This window comes from Aulostomus chinensis, chromosome 6 (genome assembly GCF_037954235.1).
Source record: "Aulostomus chinensis isolate RoL2024-O1b breed Wild chromosome 6, RoL_Achi_v1.0, whole genome shotgun sequence".
NCBI lineage: Eukaryota > Metazoa > Chordata > Actinopteri > Syngnathiformes > Aulostomidae > Aulostomus > Aulostomus chinensis.
Window position 1 is genome coordinate 2,064,520 of NC_141325.1, and position 24,619 is coordinate 2,089,138.

The 24,619-nt window shown below is 45.8% G+C and overlaps 1 protein-coding gene across 3 annotated transcripts in view; it reads left to right on the plus strand.

The window, feature by feature from the left end:
- fras1 (Fraser extracellular matrix complex subunit 1) overlaps positions 1-24,619 on the plus strand; it is a 191,661-nt gene that overhangs the window by 90,951 nt on the left and 76,091 nt on the right. For all 3 annotated transcript variants that reach the window (XM_086205777.1, XM_086205778.1, XM_086205779.1), the window contains exons 14-20: positions 1,222-1,365; positions 2,663-2,803; positions 3,942-4,082; positions 4,181-4,348; positions 10,894-11,034; positions 13,089-13,235; positions 21,972-22,127. In XM_086205777.1, coding sequence (XP_086061903.1) covers positions 1,222-1,365; positions 2,663-2,803; positions 3,942-4,082; positions 4,181-4,348; positions 10,894-11,034; positions 13,089-13,235; positions 21,972-22,127 — 1,038 coding nt within the window. The remainder of the gene's footprint in view (positions 1-1,221; positions 1,366-2,662; positions 2,804-3,941; positions 4,083-4,180; positions 4,349-10,893; positions 11,035-13,088; positions 13,236-21,971; positions 22,128-24,619) is intronic.

Genomic DNA, 24,619 nt, shown 5'->3' on the forward strand with positions numbered 1-24,619 from the left:
CGAGCGCTATGGCAACCACGACAACTGTCGTGTTGGCTCCCTGCCCCTTTTTAACAACAGATGTGGTGTGGAAACTCTTCCTCATTGTGGACGTAGTCACAGAGCCATGCTGGAACATTGGATTTCTCTCCTGCTTGCTGGCTGGCTTAATTCAGCTCGGCAGGAGAAGAATTATTTGGAGGATCAATTCTTTTTTTTCATTCTTCATGATGTCGCAAAGTTGAAAGCGACAATGTGGCAGCTTGTTTCTGTCTCTCTGTATTGGCAGTCTTGTGGTTGTGTCTGTATCAGGGGTGGTTTCAGATTGCAGCTCAACAAACAGAAACAGGCTTTTTTGCTCTGAGTGGTATCAGGATAACATTCTCATGCAAACCTGGTCCTATATTCAATTCTAATATCAGGGATTTTCGGACCGGTTTTATTCTATTTATTTCACCGTGTCCCTCTTTGCAAAGCTGCTTTCTCTGCGCTCAGTTTAATTGCTGAATCTCTCATCTCATCTCGTTTTATCACTCGAGGTTTGAGGGGGATGTGAAAAGCAGCAGCCTGGTAATCGTGTGCCCATCCCAGAAGGACAGAGAGTAAAGATGATCCGCTGCTCTCATCTCCACCTCCCCTGCTTTATGCAGAGCAGGCCTCAGAGGAGGTTTTTGGCAACTGGCCTGCTAGGATTACATTTGCTGATAACTTTGCACTTTGGGTGACACAGAAAAATAAATTGCTTTCCTGTAAGGGGACAAGGTAGAGGACATGTAATCCCCTTGTTGGCTATAACCATTTTTGGAGAGGGAGCTCGTATGTGTGACCCAGCCATGTAAATGCAGACGAGGAGAATGTTTAAGTACATCTTGTTGAAAGGGAAATGACAAAATGTGTGATTTGCAGCAAGAAAACTGAGGGAAGTGTCACAATTTACAAGTCTGCTTTTCTCCTTAAGACTTTTCAGTTTGGTCTGAACTGTGACAGCAGGTGTGAAAGGTTCCTCAGACCACAGGCCCGACCACAGGAACCAAATTTGATCCTGTGGTCGGGCCTGTTGGTTTGGTTTGCATTCAATTTTAGACCAATTATGGAGAGCTGAGGTTGCTGTTACATTCCACAAAACAATGATAGAAAAATGGGAACAAAATGATCAGACTGGACCCTGGTCTGGCGTGTCAGGTGTGAAAACATGAACCCTGGCGCAGACGTGAAATGACTGTGTCCTTTTCTCTCCACCAGCTTGTTCTGAGTCGTGTTCTGGATGCAGTGGACCGGGCCAGCACGAGTGCGTGTCATGTTCAGACCCAGCTGCCTTGCTCAAAGGAGGCGAGTGCATCCTGGACTGTGGCGCTGGCTTCTACAGTCAAGATGGCGTCTGTTACGGTATGTTTGGCTCCAGTGGACAGGGGAAGAGTAGAAGTACAAATATTCAGATATTACCAGCCCAGTAAGTGTGTGTGTGTGTGTGTGGGGGGGGGGGGATTCAGGTAGAATAATGAGCTAAAGTTGCTTTCGTTGCAGAAACCTGGAAATATGAAAATATTACCTGGAATATTGTATGTTTCAAGGGTTTCATTCAAAACTACTTGAAATTCATAAACAAATTCCCTTAAAAGTACCAAAAGATTTTAATGCAAGCCTTTTTTTTTGTGGAAATTATAAGAAAATGTAACTGATCCATCTCTTCTCGAACTGTTTGTGAAAGTCTTCTGAAGCTTTCGTTCACTGAAATAAAACTTTTCTCGTTCCACTGAAGATGCCCTGGAGGTCCCCCTGCCTTACTTTGAGAACCCCCTCCCCCTGCAATAGCAGTCATCTGAGATGATAAAAGGTTTATATTGTTAGCAGCGAACTGAAGGTGAAGGTTTGTTTGGGCTTTTTTTTAGCGTCCCTGCGGAGCTTCTTGCCAGCATCGTGGTGCCAAAAATGATAAGTCAGCAAACAAACAATTTAAAGAATACAATAATTAGGAGCTCTCGCTGGCGCTAATGAGGATTCGGAGGCTCTCCGAATAAAGAGATCCTGTATGAATATGGATGCTTTCTATTTCTGAGTGGTAAGAAGAGCAACGGGAATATTCTCCCCTCGGGGTTTCAGTGAACTCCGAACATAACGACGTATTTTCATCAGCGAGAACTACCTGGGTTCTTCTTCTCCTGCAGCGAATGTGGAAGTTGAAGTGCTCAGCAAGGTGCCCCCTTTTAGAAAATGTCAGAATCGGGGGAACTTTTGGGGGAAAAAAGGTCAAATGCTTTAGAATCTGCCAGTTTGTGCTGTGAGCTCTGGTTTAAATGTCAACATCTGGAGAGCGCTGAAGGGTTTTTAGCGTCTCACTTTTCTACTCTGCATTTGATTTGAGAGGTTAGTTGCCCTCCAGCTGGCTGTCGGAATACCTCGACTGGTTTTAACCTCCGTTAGATGGAGAGAAAGATCTGTTGGAGCATGTTTTCATGTCAGTGAGAACTGCTGCACAAGAACACCACGACTGGATATAATCGACTACCAGCTTTTATTGCTTCTGTAGTTCATGAAAACTTTTATCGCCTCAAGAACTGCAAATTCTCCAGTGATCGGAAACGTTGGACAAACGTCTCCGAGTGACTCTGGAACCTTGAGTAGAATTTGTTGATTTCATAACCTGAAGCCGCATCAATTAACACAAACTCATCCTGCTCCACAGCCTGCGATTCGTCTTGTGCCTCCTGTTTCCCCGACAACCCCAAGTGCACGAGCTGCCCACCAGGGATGGCCTTGCATCATGGGAAATGTATTCCTGAGTGTCCAACTCACTATTACCAAGACAACAACAGCAGATGTAGAGGTTGGTTGATCTTCTCAGCTGCTTCTACCTCAGATACAAAGTCAAGGAGGGGGCGATGTTTTCTTCATTGACAGGAACAGTTTCGCCTCTGTCTGTGACAGAAACCCCGACACATGACTCCTCCCTCATGTATCAGATTGTTGGTGGCAGTTTGTCACATCAGGTCATCGACTCTCATCTGAACTGTCTTGATTTCATTTGTTCACTCACTCATGGACAGATGAACTTGAGGGTGAGGGGGGAGTCACAGTGGACAACTTTTTTTCTCCAATATTTCGTTTCCAACATGGCTGGTGGTCGCAGCCTTGATGGAGCCTGGCTAGTGTTTGCCAGAATGGCCAGATTTCCAGTCCCAGGCTGGGAGCAGGGGAGTGTTTCTGCTCCTCGATGCAGTCCTGCAACCACAGAGCCGTGACTAATGAGAGTGTCTGTTCATGATTGAGTTTGATTATTTTTCCCAGCGAGCAACTGACTAATCAAACCCGGTAGACTCGGACTGTACTCTGACTACCACTCACCCCACCGCCACTCTTTCACCTACTGTGTCCTGTTTTGTTTTGTCTTATAAAAGTGGGTCTTTCTGGTTTGATTCGATGTGCAGCATTTAAAATTGATTCTTTTAGAAATATAACAGAAGCAGAGGTGTAGTCTTTGTTTCCCTCTTCTGCAAAGACAAACACGTTCAGTCTCATGTCTTTAAACTCATGTTCAGCTGTCTGACTTTCTCACAGACGTGTCACAGTCACAAGTACATATACTGTAGATATTCCTTTTTTCTCTCTCTTGCGTTGCTTCTTTGGAATTCCAGAATGCAGGAAGAGCCAGCCACAAATATTTAGCTTGAAGCTAACAGAGACTGATGGCTAACAACAGCTAAACTGTCCAAAACATCCAATTGCAAACTCTTCAGGTCGTCCTCTGCTGAAAACCACATCTTCTTTATCGAGTCGTATGAATATTTTTCCCCAACCGCTTGGACCTGAGCTAAAGCATTAACTAGCGAGCTCGAAGACTCAAATGGCTGCGCCACCTGGTCGCACACGGTGTTTCTGGATTATGGCGTCCTTCGAGTGAAATGTAGCTCATATTTAAATCCTTATGTCCTGCTTCTGCTCTGTGCTCGGCCTGGTCTCCTCAGCCTGCCACAGCTCCTGTGCCTCATGTTGGGGTCCCTCTGTGTCCCAGTGCACCTTGTGCTCTGGTGGGCTCCTTCTCCACCAGGGCCAGTGTGTGGAGACCTGCGGCGAAGGACTCTACTCCCAGGACAACACCTGCCACAGTACGAGCTGCCCTACCTCTTCATTAAGTCTAAAGACATTAAAAATTAGTTCCCTCTGCTAGTCAGACCTTTTGACCTTTCACTCCCCCTGCTTCTAGATTGTCACCCCTCCTGTCGGTCCTGTGTGGGACCTTTAGCTTCAGACTGTCTCCGCTGCCTCAAACCAGAGGAGGCGCTCCAGTTGCAGTCCCAACACCAACAGCACGGCATTTGCTCGGCAGGATGCCCCGCCCACAGCTTCCTGGACGACATGCAGATCTGCAGAGGTGAGTTCACCATCTGTGGGTTTAGATATCTGGCTCATCGGTGAGGGGAGGCCCTGCTCCCCTCTCCTCTGGTGTTATAACCGGCCGGGATTGTCCAATAATCCACTTCATCCAGTCATGTGCTCAGTAATCCACAAACATTTTAATTGGAGCAAAAGAAATATAATGACTTAATAAATTCTGCAAGCACTGTCAGTCAAAGCCCTCCTCACTTTGTCGAGGGCATAATCCTCGAAGTTCAGAAAGAAGTTTGAAGACTTGCTTGTTCATGAGTGTGAAACTGTGCATGTAATGGGCTCATTTTTATGGCAAATTTTATATTTTTGGGTCATCGTCTGTTAAGTGAGAATAATTGTCACCCACCTTCCAAACACACACGCCACGGCAACTTCCACCTACTCGCCTTAACTTGTCTTCTTTGGAGAAATTAAGCGGGACATCCACAAAAATGAAATGAAAGGAGACTAATCTGTTTTCGTTACTCCTTCATACCTCCAACCGTGCGCCGTGAAATTCAATCCCTTTAAGACAATCGCTACTCTACTCGCTTCTCACCTCCCTCCTCAGTCTTGGTGCCCACTGACTCCATTCAGGAGTGAGTTGGCAGGCAGAGGGGTATTTGTTCTACCTGCTGTCTCCTCCTCGAGTGCAGCCAAGTCATTTCCTTTCATTCAGCTCTACTTTTCATCTGCAGGAGCCTCTGTAACCTGAAAGTGAGTAAAAAAAAATTGTTGCCATTTACTGACAGAGGTTCTTGTGAGTGGATTTGATAGCAGGAGTCTTAATATTACAGTGATAATTCATCCAGAAACATTTTAAACTTTTTATTTTGCCGTTCAAGTTCTCAGCATTGGGTGCCTTGATCTCATGGAGACATTTCTTCCTTCTGGCACTACTTTGTGAATTTAGAATTGAAACAACGGCACCCACAGAGTTTAGCTAGAGGCTAATGGAGACGGACTACAAGTAGCAAACCAATACAGACTGTAAAATGCATCATCTGGTATAATCCATGGTTTTTTAATCCAGTTGTGTCCTCAGTAGTCCCAAAAGACTTTGATTTTAACCAAAAAAACAACCACTTCTGGTTTGCCACGAGTATGGAAGAGTTCAGCTGAATGCGCCAGCTGGTCTCACCAAACTCTTCAGGCAGCTATTTTTTTTTTAACGTAGGAACAAAATCTGCAGTTAACAAGTAACTATACCCGTCATTTTTAGCGTCGTACCATTGAGATCATAACGTATGAATTTTGAATGCAGCCGTGCTGAGCTTTCTGGAAATAAAATTCAATATTGCTTCCTTGTTTATCAGCTGCCCATCTCACTGAAGCGAAACCCAGAGGAGAGGAATCTCAAATCAGATCTCAGTCTAGATGTATTTTTATAAGTCGAATGTCATTCTTATTTGACACTTTCCTATTCAGCCTGTCATCGTGTACTGTGATGGAGAACCACAGGAGAAATAAGCTCCAGGGCTTCTTTGTGTATTTTAATCCTTGACAATTTTAAACAGTCTTGTGTGAATCCTGGCATCTATCTGTCTGTCCGTCTGTCTGGGATGGTGAGGCTGGTGTCACAGGAGAAGATATGGTGCGTTTGAAGACATGGCAGGCTGCATTATGGGTAGATTGTGAGAAATTCCAGCGGCGCTGCAGATAAGTCCTAACTGTCTGTCACTGCAGCGGTGTTCCAGCGCTCCAGCGCAGGTTAGCGGCGGTGTAATTGCAGGGTGCTCTAAAGAATGTCTTCATCGTTTCCTGTTTGCGGAGGATTCAGAGAGTCCTGAACTGCTGTAGTTTGCTGCTCATTCAGTTGTTGTATATTTTCCATTTCCACAGGACATTCAAATTGATTCTAGAAGGTGCAAATTCATGATCAGGATTCTTTTAAAGCTTTGAATAATGGATCTTTGTAACCTCGGGCCTCCATTTAATAACAAACCAGTTTAAACGGCCTGAATAGGTAAAATAAGATGTGCCCTTTGCATCACGCTTGAGTAATCTGCTGACGTGTTCCTGCAACGGGGGTCAGAGTTTTGGGATCTTGAGCCTGAAGCAGTTTAATAGCGCAATTTGTCTCCGGCTCGCAGCAGCTGGGGTTTAAACTCAGGACGGGCCAAGCCCCAGAGAAATTTTGTTTACTTTAGCTGGAATTAGCAGTATTGGATTCCCATAATCATGCAGGAGGAGACAATTACATATCGATGAGGAGTAGTGCTGTTGGTGTCCTCGAACACCCATTCATCTGTCTGATCTCAGGGGACCGACGCTGAGCCAGTGCCTGGGTTTAAGTTCAGGTTTAATTCATTACTGCGGCTAATGGGGAATCTGCCTTGCTGCTACATGCTAACGTACACAATCTGAACGTCATCGCCGTTTTCAGTACCTGGAGGTAACTTTCGTCTGCTTGAGTTGTCTCATTGACCGTTGGAGTGAACGTGTCAGAGCCTCACCACACGTCTCCACGCCGTTCATCTCCAGAATGAGACCAGGCCTCAGAGGAGGTTACAGACTTTTATAAGAATGTCAGAAGAGAGCAGTGGCCTGGCTAAGTTAATTGTCAGAAATTAAACTCCTTTGCATCTCATTTTGAAAACTCTCAATTTAATCCATTTTCACCAACTCAATCGAATAATCTTTGCTGTCCCGTAAAGCCTGCATTATAATCATGGCTGGAATCAGCACTGCACATCGCAACGACACCGGCGGCAACTCATTTCAGTATTGTGCTGGTCACTGGACGGCGGTTCACTCTGAAAGAGCAGCACCTGGCCGAGGGCCTCAGTGATGACGTGCTTTTGTTAGCCAAACTCCAAATCAAGACACGAACTAAAGGCCAATCACTTGTACACTAAACGGACTGCATTTCCACTGCAGTCACTCCTGACTCACCGGCTGATGCAGGAGGCTCCCCTGCACAGCGCTCACTTCCCATCAGGAGCTGTCAGGGCTTCGGTGTCTGCTTCAACATGGTCACCTGAGCGAAGTGAGGCTCGAGCCGGCGACCCTTCACTCTCTAGACGGACTGGATATCTTCAGGCCATGTGGCACTTTGATGGTTTTTGAAGCCTCAATGCAGTACAAAGCTGACTTTAGCCTTTGGAGATTCACCTCGGTCACGTGACTTCAAGGTCACCGCCACAAAGCTTCAGGCTTCTTCTGCTTCCCCCCGATGACCTTTAATGACCTCCACGACCTCTGTAGGCTCCTTCAGACTCTTGTTAGCATTCCAGCGAAGAAAGATCATCTTTCTGCCAGGTCCTGCTGACAGTTTGTATAGCGAGCAGTGTTTGTCTGTGTGTGTTGGATTAGAACTGTACTTCAGCTCCCATGTCTGTAGACAAAGAGCTCAGAACCAGGCGCAGCAGATCGGCGATGAGCTGAGGATCAATTTGATAAGTGATGTGTCATTAATGGTCTTTTCACAGTTAAATGGAAATCACTTGTTTTATTCGGCGCCCAATCTCGGTAATACAGGTTTTCCTTGGCGGGCTGTCAGAGAGTTCAGGCAGAGCTTAGTACAAAAGAGGCTATTGTACCTGTGTGTGTGTGTGTGTGTGTGTGTGTGGGGGTGGGTGGGTGTTTGGGTGGATGGGGTGTTATCTGATAGTCAGACCTCTTCAGCAGCTACTAACCTGCAGCGGAGGAGGATGGCGTGTAAACATGCTCATGAGACTCTCCGACTCCTGCCTTGAGGTCCTGGAAGTCATGTAGACACCAAGTGGGCTGGAGATGACGAGCTATCAGCTGTCAGAGAGGAAATTCCAGCCTGTATATCCCGTTGTCTCCTGACAGAAACCCTCCTGCGCAGACAGAGATAGCGGGTGTGTAGGAGGAGAGGTGAACACACCTGAACTCTGGCAGGACAGCACCCTCCTCCAAGTCTTAAAATGTAGTTTCACAGCAACAGTGCAGCTGGCCGTGTGTGAGTGCTTCTCTTTTGATTGTTGACACAAAGCTTTGTGTGTTTTTGGCAGCATGAGTAGTGTTTCACTGGGTGGTAGACTTAATCAGGGAAGCATATGAGCTGTCTGTTCATCTCAGCTAACCCATTAAGCTGCCATATTAGACGAGAAGAGGGGGATTATGGGTCGGTGGTGGGGAGAGTGTGGGCAATGATGAGATGTCAGACTGACACTGCTGCGACTTTGTAATGTGCTTGAGTTTCCCAGGGGGGTAGATGTTTTCAGGTTGATAGGTTATTACAGTTTATTACACACACACACACACACACACACACACACACACACACACACACACACACACACACACATTGCAGCATTGGCTCAGGTAGGAGAGTGTGTACAAGACCTGGATACAGCTGACAGCCCTGTGATAGCAGTAATTATAAACACACATGTAGTTCAGTTCATGTTCAGTGTACTGATAGTCACCATGCACACACACACACACACACACACACACACACACACACACACACACACACACACACACACACACACACACACACTCACTCACACACACTTGGCGCTCCGGGCGGATTGGTTAACAGTTCTTTTGTCTTCCAGTCAGTGGGTTTGCGGCTGGTCACAGCTGCCAGAGCTGATAGCAACTATTTGTCCTCGTGCTGCCAAAGTAGACATGAAAGACTCCACAATGGACCTGTTTTAGGGCACCGTGATCGGGGGGCAGGGGACAGGGGTAAATAATCCAGGTGGCACGCACAAGCCAGGAAATGTTGCAGCCAAACTCCTTCACACAGGAAGCTAAATATAACACTTGTTAACAGCAACAGATCAAAGCTGCAGTAGCCAGAGTGACAACCAGCGTGTGAGGGACTGAGCTGGGAGGCAGGAGGAGTCGCTGGTGGAGTTTGACTGGGTTTACTTACCCGAAACCACGATGAACCTACTCACGGTTGTATCCCTCCGCCGACCAGTCCAGGTGCAGCTCTACATCCAACCAAAACTGGATGTGGAGCTGCACCACTGTCAAGCAAACAATTTTGCAACCCAGCATTTTTCAGGACCTCTTAAAATACTGATTTTTCAAACATTTTGATGTCACACTGAAGTTTTACCTTTGACCTTTCGCATAAAAGAGGGCATCACTTCACATTTCAAGCAAAATGACGCGTGGCATCTTGTCATAGCCACTGTATTAGTGGTTGAATTCCAAAGTTATGACCAGATTTTTTTTATTTTATGTTCTGTAGTCACAGTGAAATTTGACCAGCACCTAAATAGACCCACTCCCCCTTTGTGTAGCGAGCGCTTGGTACAGTCATACCAGCTCTTCCTGTCTCTAGACCTGCTTCCTGGGACCCAATCCAGGCTAGATGATCCCAGAGGTACACTAGAAAAGAGAATTAGAACAATGTTAAATTAACACTGCATAAAGTGGATGATACAAAAGTTGGCTAAATGTGAACGCTACTAGCCAGCATATTTCAAGAAACTCTAGCTAAACGTGCTATGATGAATGAAATGAACAACTTCTCGTCACTTCTGTTTTTGTCTAAAAAAGTCTGTGAAAAGCATCAGAATTCAAGTTTTGTTCCCTATTTTAATAATTAATTAGCTTGTTTTTGAATATCTCTGCTGTTTCTCGGTCTGATGCAATGTCATTTTATTTGTGTGTGTGTGTGTGTGTGCGTGTGTGCGTGTGCGTGTGTGTGTGTGTGTGTGTGTGTGTGTGTGTGTGTGTGTGTGTGTGTGTGTGTGTGTGTGTGTGTGTGTGTGTGAGACAGGAACATTCTTCGTCTATTTCTGATACCTCTGCTTCCACTCTGAGCTGGTAACAGGAGCGTGACGTCTTTAGTTTTCTGATGACATGATTTCTGAGCTGTAAATCCTCGCCGACAAAGTTTTAATCTCTCCACGGTGTAAATCACCCTTCAATGATCCTTGTGGATGTGCTGTGTGTTTGGTGATCTGAAGGGAATAGAAGCTGTCTTGCAGTGGAACCTGCAGTGGTGTTTGCTGGCTCGTGGCCGTGTTGGATCAGACCGGGAGCTGGCACTGTCCCCGGCGTTAATGTGTAACTTCAGATTGGTGAGGCTGGCTCCTGCCGGCCTCGTCTAACTGGCAGAGCTGACTAAAAGCTCTCGAGACTCTGATTCTGAAAAGGCAGATAGGGAGGGAAGGAGATATCGTCGAGAGGCTGCGGAATAACAGGACAAGTGGCAAACCTGGCTGCTGTTCAGGGGACAAATAACGAGTGGAACCCTCCATCTTTGTCTGAGCGCATTGGAGCAGGATTGCACAAAAACATGGTCTAAACTTGGTTTTGAGCGGACCAGATACCGCTACCTCTAGATACTTCCAGGTTTAATCTGGAAGCTTTAGAGCAGTACTCCCCCAGAAATGTGTATTTTATCTTCCAAATACTCACAAATAGTCGTCTTTAGCTTACGAAGGTGTTTTCCCTCCTGCATTACTTCTCTGTGACGCCGGACTGCAGTGTGAATGAGGTGTGATGAGTGTTTTGTTTGTCCTGGATGATGACCTTGGGAGTTTGACAAATGACATTTTTGGACATTTTTTTGCTGAAGATTGTGAAGATTGTACTCTTTGTGCTCTCCAGAGTGTGATCCGTCCTGCTGGCGCTGTACCGGGCCGTCTGCAGACAACTGTACATCCTGTTCCTCCCCGTCCAGCCTGCATGAGGGACGCTGTGTCCTCACCTGCCTACAAGGCTTCTTTATCCAGGATGGCCAGTGCCAAGGTGGCCACACACACACAAACACACACAAACACACACACACACACACACACACACACACACACACACACACACACACACACACACACACACAGCATTCAGTTGTTGCTGATTTAACCTCCACCTGCAACTCTCACCTGACCAACATGAATTGACGTTAACATGAATTACCTGGAAGACATTTCAGACCCGGGGAGTTTAAAAAAAAACAACTCATCAGTTAATCTACCCCCCCACACACGCGCCTCTTTCATGCTGATCTATTTTGTCAAATCTTCCCTTCATCTCTTCGGCTCTGTTTACCATCTCTGACCTCATTTAAAGCAAGATGACCCCTCCACCAAGCACCCCCCACCCCCACCCCCTCTGCGGCACCTCAGCCGTTTTAAAATCACTGTTCTTCAGCTTTAGGCAAACTGCATTAACGTTGTTTTTTTTTCCCTCACCAAACTTTGGCTTAGTCACTGAGAAATGCAGATGAACAGGGCGACAGTCAAGAAGAGCAATGGTATCCTATTATTGCCGCCCCCCCCGGACCCTGAAATGGATGGGCTCTGTTCTCTGTTTTCTTATTGGGCCTCGTTTCCTTCACTGCTGATTGGCTCATTAGATGCTAGCCTGATACCCTGAGGAGATATTGTATTTCTGTCTTCAAAACTTTTAGCCCAAAGTTTTATTACTATTGACTGAAGCAATAGGACACAACGTGTAATTAAAGCACCATTTATCTCCATTTTAACAATGAAACACATCACTTTGACTGAAATGGGCAGATTGTTGTGGCACAATAGCCAAACTTCACGTCCTACCAGGATCCGTTGATGATCTTTTTTTGTTTTCTGGCATTTTTAATGAATTCAGTAGCCTCACAAGCTGGTTTCTAGCAGCTGCAGGCAGCAAACCTGCACCAATAAATCCTCCGTACACTACCTGCACAGCCAAGTAAGAGAGCTGCTACCTAAGAAAGTGGAACATTTAGCAACTAAAGAGCCAGCGAAACAACCCAGGAGATAAAAGTTAACAAGCTTGTAAGAAACTTCTCAAGTGCAATTCTCAAGAAGTCTTCCAAACTTTTAGACTTTATCTTAAAGTCATTTTTCACCCAAATTGTGTATCTTGTCTTTCAAGTATTCATCGATAGGAGCCTTGAGTTCAGAAAGACATTTTTTCCCTCCTGCATGACATCTTTGTGACTCCAGAGTGCAGACAGAGCCAGTCACCTATATTTAGCTTGAAGCTAATGGCAACACGTAGCCGCTAACTAACTTCTGAAAATGTCCATTTACAAACTCTCAAGGTTGTTGTCCATCATGATCCAGATGTTCTTTTCCCAGCTGTACGCTCAGTAATCCACAAACCAGAAGCTGGTTTAAAGGAACGTGGATTCGTCCAGATGATGACCTTGAGAGTTGTTAGCCGTCAGTCTTCATTAGCTTCAAGCTAAATAGACATTGCCGGCTCTTTCTGCTCTCCGGAGAAGTCACGCAGGAGGGAGAGCATCTTCAAGACACCGGCTCGTGAGTACTTGAAAGGTAATGTAGACTTTTAGGGTGACTTTATGCCATGGACATTTTTATTTTACAAGAAAGCATCAAAAATGGTCAGGGTTGCACATTTCAAGCTTGAAATGTTTTTATGAAGCTTGAAATGCGCGTAAAGGTTGGATGGACACAGTTACTTGATGAAAACTACGATTTTTCCTCTTCTTTTTGCTCTTCCCTTACTCTCCGTGTCTCCTACTCGCCTTTCCTTGTCCTTCTCTCCCTCCTTCCCTCTGTCCTTTCCTAAAGTCCTTCCTCTCTTGTCCTCATCTAAATTTATCCCCTCTTCTCTCATCATCCCCTGCTCTTGTTTTGACGACCCGCTCTTCACTGCCCATCGTCTCCCTCTCATCTCCCTTGTCCCTCTTTCCCCTCAGCTCTCCTTTGTGGCTCCTCCTGCCTACTCTTCCTCCATCCTCTCTTCCTTTCATGTCGTTATTCATTCCTCTTCACTCTCTTTTCCTTGGTTTTGATGCTGTCTTTCTTTCTAACCATCCCCTCTTCCCCTTGTCCCAGCATGCCATCCGTCCTGCCAGACGTGTTCCGGCCCCTCCCAGGCAGACTGCACCTCCTGTCCCCCGCTGGCCTCCCTGCATAGCGGCTACTGCAGGACCAGCTGCCAGGAGGGTCATTTCCTCAACGCCATCACTGGAGAATGCCTCCGTAAGTCAGCCTGGGTTTATGTGTGTGTGAGAGATTGTGTGTGTGATGTACGCCACTTGAGCAAAGCTTTCATCGAACAGGCTGCCAGGAGTGTGTGTGTGTATTTTTAGGTTGTGTTGCCCGCGGGAGGGCAGAAGCACCCACGGCGGGCTTGGTGCCTCGCCCTGTCTGCTGAGCGTTGCACGATCACACACTCTGACATAACTCGTCTGTTGCACCAATCACCTGCATTATTCACGGCAGACAGCAGCTTTGTAAAATAGATGTTCTGAGACAAATTCACCTACAAGTGTTGAAGTTTGATATAAAACTTCCTGCCGTCTCGTTGAAATACTGCTTACTTTCAATTTCCAGCTTTTTATCAGTTCTCCACCTACCAGTGGACAGAATCATCCCGTGTTCTCGTCAGTGTGCTTACATGTATGATGATCACCTGATATATCTGGTTACATGATTCAGTCAATTACGTGACATAAAAGTCACATTCACAGGTAGTTTTTCGAAACCTCTGCTCAGGTTTTCATGATTGCGTCGCTGAGCTTTTGGTTTGTCATCACGCGGGAGTTTTTTTTGGACTGAAAAATAAGCAGCAACGTTTAAGCCGCTGAACCTGGACTCATGCCACCAAACACCAGCACTCGCCAATATTTGACATCATTTATCTTTAAACACAGTCGCAGAGTTAATATGAGATAAAATAACTATGAACTGGGGAAAACCAGACCCTGGAAACTTGAATACAAACACATTCCTCTTCCTCTTTATTACAAACTGGAGAAAGTTTTCTTTTTTTATTTCAGCTGCTTATTGCAATTAAAGTTTTAATGAGTTTCCTTCTCACAGTTCCCCTTTTCAGAGGGAAGTGAACATGAAGCCTCCACTGGAATAAAGTTGAACTTGCTTCAGATCTTTACTCATAGCTATCCAAAATTATTTCACCGTCCCCACTTTACTTGTGTTTGTTTATCACGGCAAAAGTGTAAGTTTCCTCCTCGCTGGGTCATGAAATGACGTGAAACCAGCATGAAGAGAGCGTTAGGTAAACAGGATCAGAGGGAAAACAGACCCATTGATTTGTTACCGCCGTTTTTGATGATAAACAGTACACACACACACACACACACACACACACACACACACAAACACACAAACTCAAATGGGTCAAGCTCAGCCAAACTGTGGTTAATAAAAGATGGCCTGTGGCACTTCTGGGCCACAGAAATACTGAGGTCATCATTTCTACGTGACCAGGACACACACACACACACACACACACACACACACACACACACACACACACACACACACACACACATTTACTTTACATTTGGGGTAGACTTACATACCCCACTGACCCAAAAACAAGTGTTTTACCACTTTGGGACTTGGCTTTTGTCCCTAATTGTGTGAACCTTCCCCAGTTAACTCGTCTGGTTTGTGTCCTCAAAAGTGGCTGAAGTCATAAAACATTATTTATGCACACACACGCATACACACAAACACACACACACACACACACACACACACAGACACACACACACACAGGATAACCACTGTTCACCCCGTGGCTCTGTCACTCTTACATAACCTCTTCAATCAAACGCCAGCAGTCATCAGAGGTGGACGTCTCACCGTTGGCTGTCTCCTCTCATTCGTCCCGGGACAAGCGCTCCGTCCGTCTCCCCGTCCCTCCCTGTCTGTGCTTGTGTCGTCTGGTTCACAGTAGACGGCAGCATCGCTCTTGTCACACACATATTACCGGCAGTCATTCCAGCCAAGTGATTTGTGAAATTACACAAGAGCTCATCCTCGGAAAGCTTTTATCTGAGACTCGCTCATCCTGCATCCTGTGCCGCGCTGCTGCACGGATCGTTCATGTAACAGACCGGAATGATGAAATCAGGTGTTTGGGATTCTTCAGATGTCACAGTTGTCATCATTGCCAATCAATCACGTCACCTGGGGAACTGCGCCTACCAGCAAGGTGCACGTCTTCTATTACGATCAGAGATGAACCACCGCTGGACTCACGAGCGGTCCCAGCAATGAACAACTCAAGTTCCACAGAGCCCCAGGTCTTCATGGTCCTCTGGCTTTTTTTTTTCACCTGTTATTCAGGTTGCGATGCAGGTATGAACATTTTTACACCTGTGACAACCCCAAGAGCACAGTAAGAACGCTTGACTAAGTCTCTACGCTGGCCTGGGAACAGCTCGGAGCTGCTCAGTGTGGCCAGGGAAAGAGAGGTTTGGGGGGCCCTGCTAGACCCGCTAGCTCCACGACAAGACTTTGGACGAAGAGTTGAAGAGCCGAACACTGTTGCCAGAGTTGTCATCTTTTGAAGACAAATGTTCGTCATTTTGAGTTGACATCAGTTTCATGTCCCGATGTTCATCAAAGAGGACATCAGTCAGGACAAAACACAAAAGACTGTTTGGCAGCTTGTTTCAGGAAAAAGGACATCTCGTGTAATTTGCTGCCTTACATTGTATTATACAAGCACTTAATTATTGTGATTAGTAGATTAGCTGTCCTCAGAGGTTCATTGACCCGCCTCAACATGCTGTTCTGAGTGAGAATGAAGAGGACGTGACTCACTGGAGAGGAAACATGAACATGCAATCAACAAATCTGATCCTGTTAAAGACCTGCAGTGTTAATGAAGCCCATGCGGTCAAGACTGGAAAAGCTCAAGCGTGGCTTGTTGTTTTCACAGTCATTTGATGTCGTAGAAACAAAAGTTATTCCCATGGGGCGAAATAATCAACCCCCACTAACCACCTGCTGCGTCCCGCCCACCCTCGCCCTCCTCTGCTGATGTGAAGACTGCCTCTGCGTTCAGGAACGTGTCGGCTAAAAGCTAACAGCTGAGAGAGATTTTTTTTCATCATGATTGTGCCAAGGCCATTATTTAACAACGTTGGAAGCTTAAAATAGACCCGCATGGATAACAAGAATACATCACCATAGAAACAAGATGTACCAATATTGGAATAAAAGACGTGGTATCATGTTTGTTCTGCGTGGTCAGTGGAGAATAAAACCCTCCAGGGAACGGCGCTGAAGATACACTGGTGAAGAAAAAGAGTGCAAAACACTTGACTTTCGGATTCTGTGGGTGAAACATATTTATTTCGTTGGACTTGAATGAATTCATCACCCAAACTGAATTTGCTGAAGTCTACTTAATCTTTGTTTCGATCTGTAGAGTTTATTTTTAGGCTGAAACGGTTCACTGTAACCCTGAGCAATAGCTTTGAACAGATGGAGGCTTTTCTTAAAGAAATATTTCACTGCTGAAAGAAAAGGAAGCTGTCTCAGTTGAAGAAAGGCCGAAATATTTTCGTAGAATTGTGCCATGCGCCCTGAGGAAATGAAGATAAAAGGCTGGTGCTGGCAGCCAGGATGCCCTGGACTCACCCAAGGCCTCCGTGAGAGACGAAACATTGTCGCTGTTACACCCGTCGCTCCGACGCCGTTTCACCCCGGTGGCTTCCATTGACATCATGATGGAGAGGCTGTTAGGGGTTTTGGACTGAGGAAATTGATGCGACTGTCACTCGAAGTGGGCAAACAGATTTTTTAGAAAAGTGCAATTTGTAGTTTATGCAGGCAACACGGAGGGAAGGTAAATATTCTTACTTCCTATTCACCCATGAGGGAAGTCAAGATTTCTCTGCAGGTCTGAGCATCAATCGACCTGATGGTTCCGTTTTGATCATCAAAATCTCCCTGTCATATATTTTCTTTACATCCCACCTGCTTGATGGACTATCAACTTAATTCCCCGAATGGACGACGTGTTCCTTTAGATGTTTGCTTACTGTCGAGTCTGCTGACCTCCTGTTTGGTCTCCTTCCCTTCCAGGCAGTCTTCTGGTAATATTCTCCAGTCTAACAACGAAAAACGCTGTAAAATAAAAGCAGTAAAGGAAAACGGATTTGTGCACTTGTAGGATGGGGACACCACTATGACCCACATGATACAGCTTGAAGAGTCCTCTTTCATCAGAAGTACAAGGCAAAAAAAAAAGAACCAGCATGAAAAGTTTTCTCATCCCAATCTTTGCTTTATAAGAACAAAGAGAGTTTTTTCACTAAAAGTTCCTCATGGGCATGAAGCAGAGGTGCAGCAGTCTTTCATCACACGTTCTTCCCTCAGTTCTCCCTGAGTTCTGTGAGTAATGTGACTGAGTGAAAAGATGAAAACATAAAACAGGATTTGTTTTGCTGCATGTTTGAAAAGGGTTCTCCCTTTTTTATCTTTCCAGAGGAAGATTCCTTCTCACAGCTAAAAAGGACTCCATGCCTCGGAACTCTAGTTCCCGTGACTCATTACCAAAGCTCTGCTTATTTGATTGTGAAGGTAATGCGATTGTTGATGCTGACAAGGTTCCTCGCAGTTGTGATGGTCTTATTTTGAGAATCGTGTTTGTGTAAATACATCCACATGGATCAGATCCCAGCCTTCCTCCATCATGATAGGGGTTCAAGTGACAGAGCAGAATCACGACAGAATAATTTACTGGCACCAAAAAGACTCTTGAGAGCAGTTTCTTTTTATTCATATCTTGGGTAGAACAACAGCGACTGAAGTCCTGCAAAGTTGAATTTCTCTGGGTCGGGCGAACTTGTCTCGATAATCCAGCATGGAAACGCTTCAATCTGCCCATTATCAAACTGTTCCATGGTGTTTAATCCGCTGTGGCGTTCAACCCGGAACGTAAACATGGGAGGAGATCAAGGAGCGGGCAAAACTGCAGCGAAAACTACCAAGACACAGACTCCTAGTCTCCGCCCGGCTCCGAAGGTGTTTCTGACCACGCTTGAGATGACCTGGGTGGCTCCCGGGAGGTTCATCTGTGGCACCTCATACTCACCTCCATCAAGTTGGGTGAGAATGAACCTCATAGTTCTGACATCATCCTGCTGGCATGGAAACATAGGCCACCACAAAGATGACCTGCGCGGTTGAGGCGAAGAGACATGTGACTCTCGGTGAGTCCAGGGATTCTGGAGTGAGACTTCTGTAATAGCTGCATCTGTAAATCCATCCTTTGTTGGACCGACATGTCTAGACAGGGTGAAGCAGGCGTCAGAGGACCACACACACTCTCACTCATTCTCACGCCTGGAACTTCAAATAAAGATGATGTCCCACTTTCTCTCTCGCGCTTCCTGAACTGCCGCTGCACCCGGGCCCCGTCCCTCCGAGAAACTGCTCCTGCAACTTCATCCTCTGTTCAACCCTGCAAAGTCATGTGGAAGTGACTAATGGAGAGTTTTGATTTTCCTGTGCGTGACTCATCAGAAAAAAAAAGTTTCTGTTCTCTATATTGCAAGGATGCAAGGAAAAAAATGCATATCTGTTATTCTCCAGCCCACAGGAGGGCCAGACAGTCTGCATGCCGTGCATTTATAACTTCAGCACACCTTTTTATGGGCTTCAAAACTACACCATAAAGGAGGACTCTGAGGACCTGAATCAATACCATTTTAGTTTTATATTCAGCGTAGACTGCTCAGTCAATAATTCATGATGCTGAGTTATCTTATCTCCAGTGTGGAGCCATCGGTGAGGCTCCGGGGGCCCGATCGCCTGCTGAGTGTCGGCGGGAGGAATGCTGATGCCTGTTTAGTTGAAGAGTGATGTGAGATGACAGCGAGAGGAGCTCCTCTTTGGTGTGATTGGAGCGGCTTCAGAAGGAGAGCGTGACTCACCCGGGCAGACGACACCTTCAGGAGATCTGTGTTTGATTCCTACAAACCTTTGTCAGAGGAGAAGCTGCTCAGGAGGCAGAAACAATCTCGCCATCCAAGTTGAGTGTCAGCACTTCAGCGGGATGCAGGCGGACAAAAAAGGCTGCCAGACAGGGTTCCAACTTTGGTACCCATGGGCCAAATGCAGCCCCATGTAGGGTGGCAGCTGCATTTATTTGTTTGTTTTGCCAGGCCTGAGCCTGGATCAGCTGCCCTCCTCATTCCCCTCCAGTGCAGTGATCTGTTTTTCAGGCTAAATCTGAAAAAGTTCTGACATGAAGTCAGGAGTTTCTGTTGCTAGTTTGTTGTTAGTAGCTAAGCTAACGCCGCGTCTCTGATTTCTGCCCTTTATCTTTAATCTTGAGTATTTACTCACCCCTGTCCTGTTTTTACTAACGTTAGTTAGTACTTTGACATAGGATAGTACCCTGCTACTTGCTTTGCTTGCTTGCAGCTTTGCTATCACCTGCTCAGCTAGCAGGAACCATGAAATGAACATGCTTTGTCTGATTTATTGCTGTTTGCTGCTGCCCGGTGTTTTCACATGATCCCGAAAATAGATTTCCCGCCATGAGGAGTTGTGACTAAGTCATGTGATTACCTGAGCGGGGAATCACTCGTGCCTGTGCCATGTAAATACTCTACAAGTGGCTTTTACGGTCCAGGTTCCATCCCAGTGAAACTTGCTAAGAAAACATGACGGGACATAGAAGCAGAGCTTCAACCTCCAGCTGTGTGGTAACATGTTGAAATATGCAGGAGAAATTAAAATATAATAAATCAGTAGTAATCGGTGTTTTCAATCTGCCAGTTGACTTGTGTTGATTGAATCTAAAGATCCTTGAGATTGAAAAACAGGATTTAGCCTGCAGGGATCACAGGTGATGCTGACACCGCCGCCGCGTCGTCTCTTAAAAACTTCTGAACCTGAGCTTGTGACAGTCTGTAAGCAGCCCATGGACTCAGTCAGTTAAAGGAAGACGTATCTGCAGGGCTCCTTTTCCTCACTGTCACATAAGAATATCCAGAGGGCCAATAGAAGTACCAGTTCCAGCAGGTGATTGTGTGTTGTTTTATCCCAGCCGGGTCGAGTCGGTTAATTAAACGTGTCCTGAACTGGTCCGCTGCATCGATCCTTTATGACGTGTTATACAAGTGTCATCCTCATCCTAATCTCCCCGGATCAAATCCACTCAAATTCCAGTTTCCACCTGCAGACCTCAGTATTAAGCGAGTTAAAGGCTGACAGAACCCTGGACCCGAGGTCACCTGTTACCTCTGCTGATTAAATCCAGATCTTCTTTTCACTTGGTTTGATATTCGCCATGTAATCTCCAAAAATCCCCAAATCCCACAATAAGAAAGAGAAAAGCCTCCATGGTCTTAACAGGTCGTATCTTAAATACCCCCATGTGATCGGCCCTTTATCTTTTCTCCTCACCTGGCTGAAACACAGCTCTTCACCTGCAGAGCCTCGTTGTTCCGCCTTCAATCAAGAGATCTGTATCTCTGTGCGGATACCTGGAAGGTGCCCGCCACGGTGCCAGCCAGACGCAACTCTGATACCGTCAGATAAAACACACGCCGCTGAGGCGCTCCTCATTGTTCTGCTAATCTTGACTTGTTGGGACAACTCTGAGTTTACCCTTGAGAGAGTGGCCAGGAGGAGAGGGATGACACTCACTGGCGTTTATCTGGAAGAAAAATGGAGACTGAGAGTTGAAAAGTGAGACTGAGAGAGAAAGGACAGGGAACGGAACCATGAATCCTCTATCTTTGCACTCGTGAAAGTGAACCTCTCATTGTGGAATCACTGGCCTGCTTTGATTTGTGTATCTTACTCCAACGCCAGTATTTCCAAGACGACAGAATGATTATTAGCAACTATCATTAGATTATTGCCTCAATCCTGTCCATGTCATTAAAAAGTGGCCATCTGCCATTGCAGAGTCTGGCTCTGACACCTTACACCCCCGTAGACGCACCCCCACGGCCCGCCTCAGGGGTTAAACTCCCCAAATGTGGGTTACAGTTGAGTTCTCTTGCATTCGGAAAAACTGCCTGCCATCTAAGCTGCTCCTCGATGTTTGTTGATCCGACTCTCTTCAGCCCCAAAACGCGTCATTTTCTGTCATGAATGCCAATAATTAAGGATTCCTGATGGCTGTGAGTCTGCAACCAGCAAGTGTTGGACACAGAGAAACAATTAAAGTGGTGTGAGATTGTTTTCTTTAGATTGGCTGATTGATTAATTGCTGCAGCTCTGTGACAGCAGGAAAATAAAACCATCCGCCTCTGATGAGTTAGAAATGCCTTCATCCCTGCTTCTGATCTTTGAGACCAAATCAGAACCTGTCTGCTCCTCAGGGTGTCTGCTTGTACTGTTCTAAAGAATCTGGAACACATGTTCACTTGGGCTGCAGCAGGAATGATGAATTATTGGTTTTTATTTTGAAAAGGTCAGCTTCAACTCTCTGAATCTCCTACTGAAGTCTATTACACAGAGCCATAAGGCTGTTAAATCATTTCCCTTTCTTGAAGCAGCATATTTACATCTTAAGACAAAAAAACCCTCTGATTATTTTCTCCTAAAGAGGAATTCAGGTTTGAAATGATTTGATTACGTTGGTCTCCCATGAAAGCCAAAGAGGTCTTGTGAATCCTGGTGAACAATGTCTCCAGTGTGCTTGGGTCTGCTGAGTCTTTCACTGTGGACGAAGGTTTTGAATGCCAGCGTGATGATTTTTCATTTCTTTTTGTATTTTCAAAGCAATAGAATGAATTATGTCTGTGCTTTAAGTAAGACCATGAAAGGTGAATGTCATTGTGTTCCAGCAGAGATTCCTGAAGGTTTGCTGATCACCGCCTCGAGCAGAAAAACAATGTTCTAACAGTAAAGTCATGTGTTTGGACTTTGGCTCGGTTCCTACATGGAGGATGTTTAGTTCCACCCTCTGTGTTGTGTGTCCTTCCTCAGAGTGCAGCTCCGACTGTCAGCGCTGTGCCGCGGACCTCCAGACGGGCGTCGGCAGCCTGTGTCTGTGGTGTAAAGCTGCCAGGACGCTGCTGCTGGGCGATCACTGTGTCTCCGACTGTCCCCGGGGACACTACGGCTGGCACGGAGCCTGCATCAGTAAGAACTCTGCAGCTTAGACGAATATCTGAGAAGGTCGGCCGCCAAGCAGCGACTGTTGAGGGAAAGTCTGCTAAAACTTTGTTCGCTCTCCATTTTAACAATTTCTTTACACTTTTCAAGTTTTGACCTCTTGTTGAACAACCAACCGCAGAAATCTGACGTCCGAGGATCCGTCTGCTGGCTCCAGTCCGCCAGGGGATTAGTCTGTTTATTTCACAACAGAAATGATTTCTGGGCATGTCATCAGAACACAACTCACAGCTCCTCTCCGATTGTTACGTTGCCAAATAGAGACCCTCAGATTTCCTCCCTGTTCCCTAGTTTAGCACGTCACGCAAATTTGTGGTCACAAAGGACTTCCTTGTTTGGCTCTCTCCTGTATGCTGCGTTCAAAGTGAAAGTCCCAAACTTTTTAATTCACCTGTATTTCAGGATTTGGCACAGGAAACAAAATCTTCCCTCCACTGTCTTCATCATAGGAATGAGAGCTGGAACACCTGACGGGACCTGCCAGTTCTCAACAGCCCAGGAACGGTTCCGACAAAAACACAGAAGTTCCGTCGGTTGTTGCGTTGTTGTTGTTGTTGTTGTTGTTGTTGTTGTGTTTGTATTGATTTCTAGAAACAGAAATCAGACCGTCCGTGTTTTTGCGTCGATCTCTGTTACGACTGCCAGACTCGGGCTCAGGGAGAAAAATGCATCTGGATTCACACTCCAGTATTTTTCCGTATGAGGAGCACATCCCCATCATTAACATTCTCAACCTGTTGCACTCAGCCTGCACAGACCAGATCAGACAGCACAGTATCGCCTCGGTTCCCAGAACACTTCATCTTCAAAAAAATCACTGCAGGGTTTTGTTTTGTGAGAAAAATTAACACCACTTGCACCAGGTTCCACTGCCAGAAGCTGTAAAAGCACCAAGTGCCACCGCATTTCCAGCGTCCCGCTCGGCGTGATGAGACCTCAGTGTGAGGCCTCTAAACAAACTTGGTTCCATACAAATAACCGAGTGCGACACGTTCTTGGTCAGAGACTCGAACGAGCGCTTCACTGCCCTCCAGGCTGGCTCAGTGTAACTATTTTCATATTCTCAGCATCTAAGAACATTTCCGAATCTTTCACCTTCCAGCCTCAGCAGGTCTCTGGGTATTATTTGTTCTGTTCTTTTGTTTTATTCACTGTTGGCTCATACATCCTGCGCTTCTACGAAACAGAGAGAGAGAGAACTCTAACGTTCGCAGGATCACCTGGGAGTAACTCACGCTAAAGTACTACCACAATGACAGTAACATCATCATACAGCGATTCTGGGGTGATTGATATATACAGTGGTATGACAGTTTGTCTGCTGTACATCACGATGTTTGTTAACTGTGTGTTAACATCCTCGCCATCACCATTATTATTCTCATATGTTCTTGTAATCCAAGAAATCATTCTCATCCTCCTGCGACCCTACACCATCCACCCGGTTGTGTCGTGAGTCACTCTCAGCTTCGCCATCGTGTGGTCCTTATCTTCAGTTTCCTCCTCCTCCTCCTCCTCATTATCGCCCTCCTCGTCGCTCCAATCCTCCTCATCAACTCTCTCATCATCATAATTATCCTTCCCACCCTCCTAATTCTGCTCCATCTTCGACGTGTTAGCACCATCGCCCTCCTCTTCAGCATCATCATCTTCACGCTTGGTTGAACTCTTCATCAGTAACAGCTGCTGTAAATCTGCGCGCTCGACTAAATGAACACCAGTTTCAGCCTGGGAGAGTAAAAACCTCATTTAGCTGAAGCCGCGGCAGGCGCTAACACTTTGTAGTGGCCGGTGTTGATGAATGATTTTTTTATTTTGCAGCGACCTGTTGTTAGCCTCCTATCACCACTGGAGTGATGCTCGGATTGTTTACAAACCAGCTACCGACACTGGCAAAGTTGCTGAAACTGATAGTTCAAAGACGGCTTCAGCCGCTGCAGGATTCACTTTGTAAAAACCAGGTTTGGGAGATCTGAGAGCCATTTGAGAGTGATTAGGCTGATCAGTGAGTCTTATCGGAATGGATTTTTTTAAGTGAATAATGTGGTTTTAATTGGAAATGTGTAATTTTCCTCTCCAACTTTACTCAGAGTTTCAAGCTTTTTTTCGTCGCTGGTTGCAGGTGGATGCTGCGCTGTGTGTGGAGGGCAGTCTTTGCATTTCTTAGCGATGTTCTGCGTTTTGGCCCTGCGTCAGTTGTGTTCCTCCTGGTAACTTTTTAACAATATCCAGCTGATGTCGTTGACGATAACAGCCAATATTAAATGCAGGGACTATTTGAGGAAATCCAACATGCTGATATTTCAGACCCGGGTCATCTGATGTGGATATACGACAGGGTTATTGGATTTCTACAATTGTATACTGAAAATCACAAAGAAACATTTTTGAATTTGATTGTCGTCACCACAACTTTTAAAAAGGCCCATAAATGATATAGCATTGATTGCTAATCATCT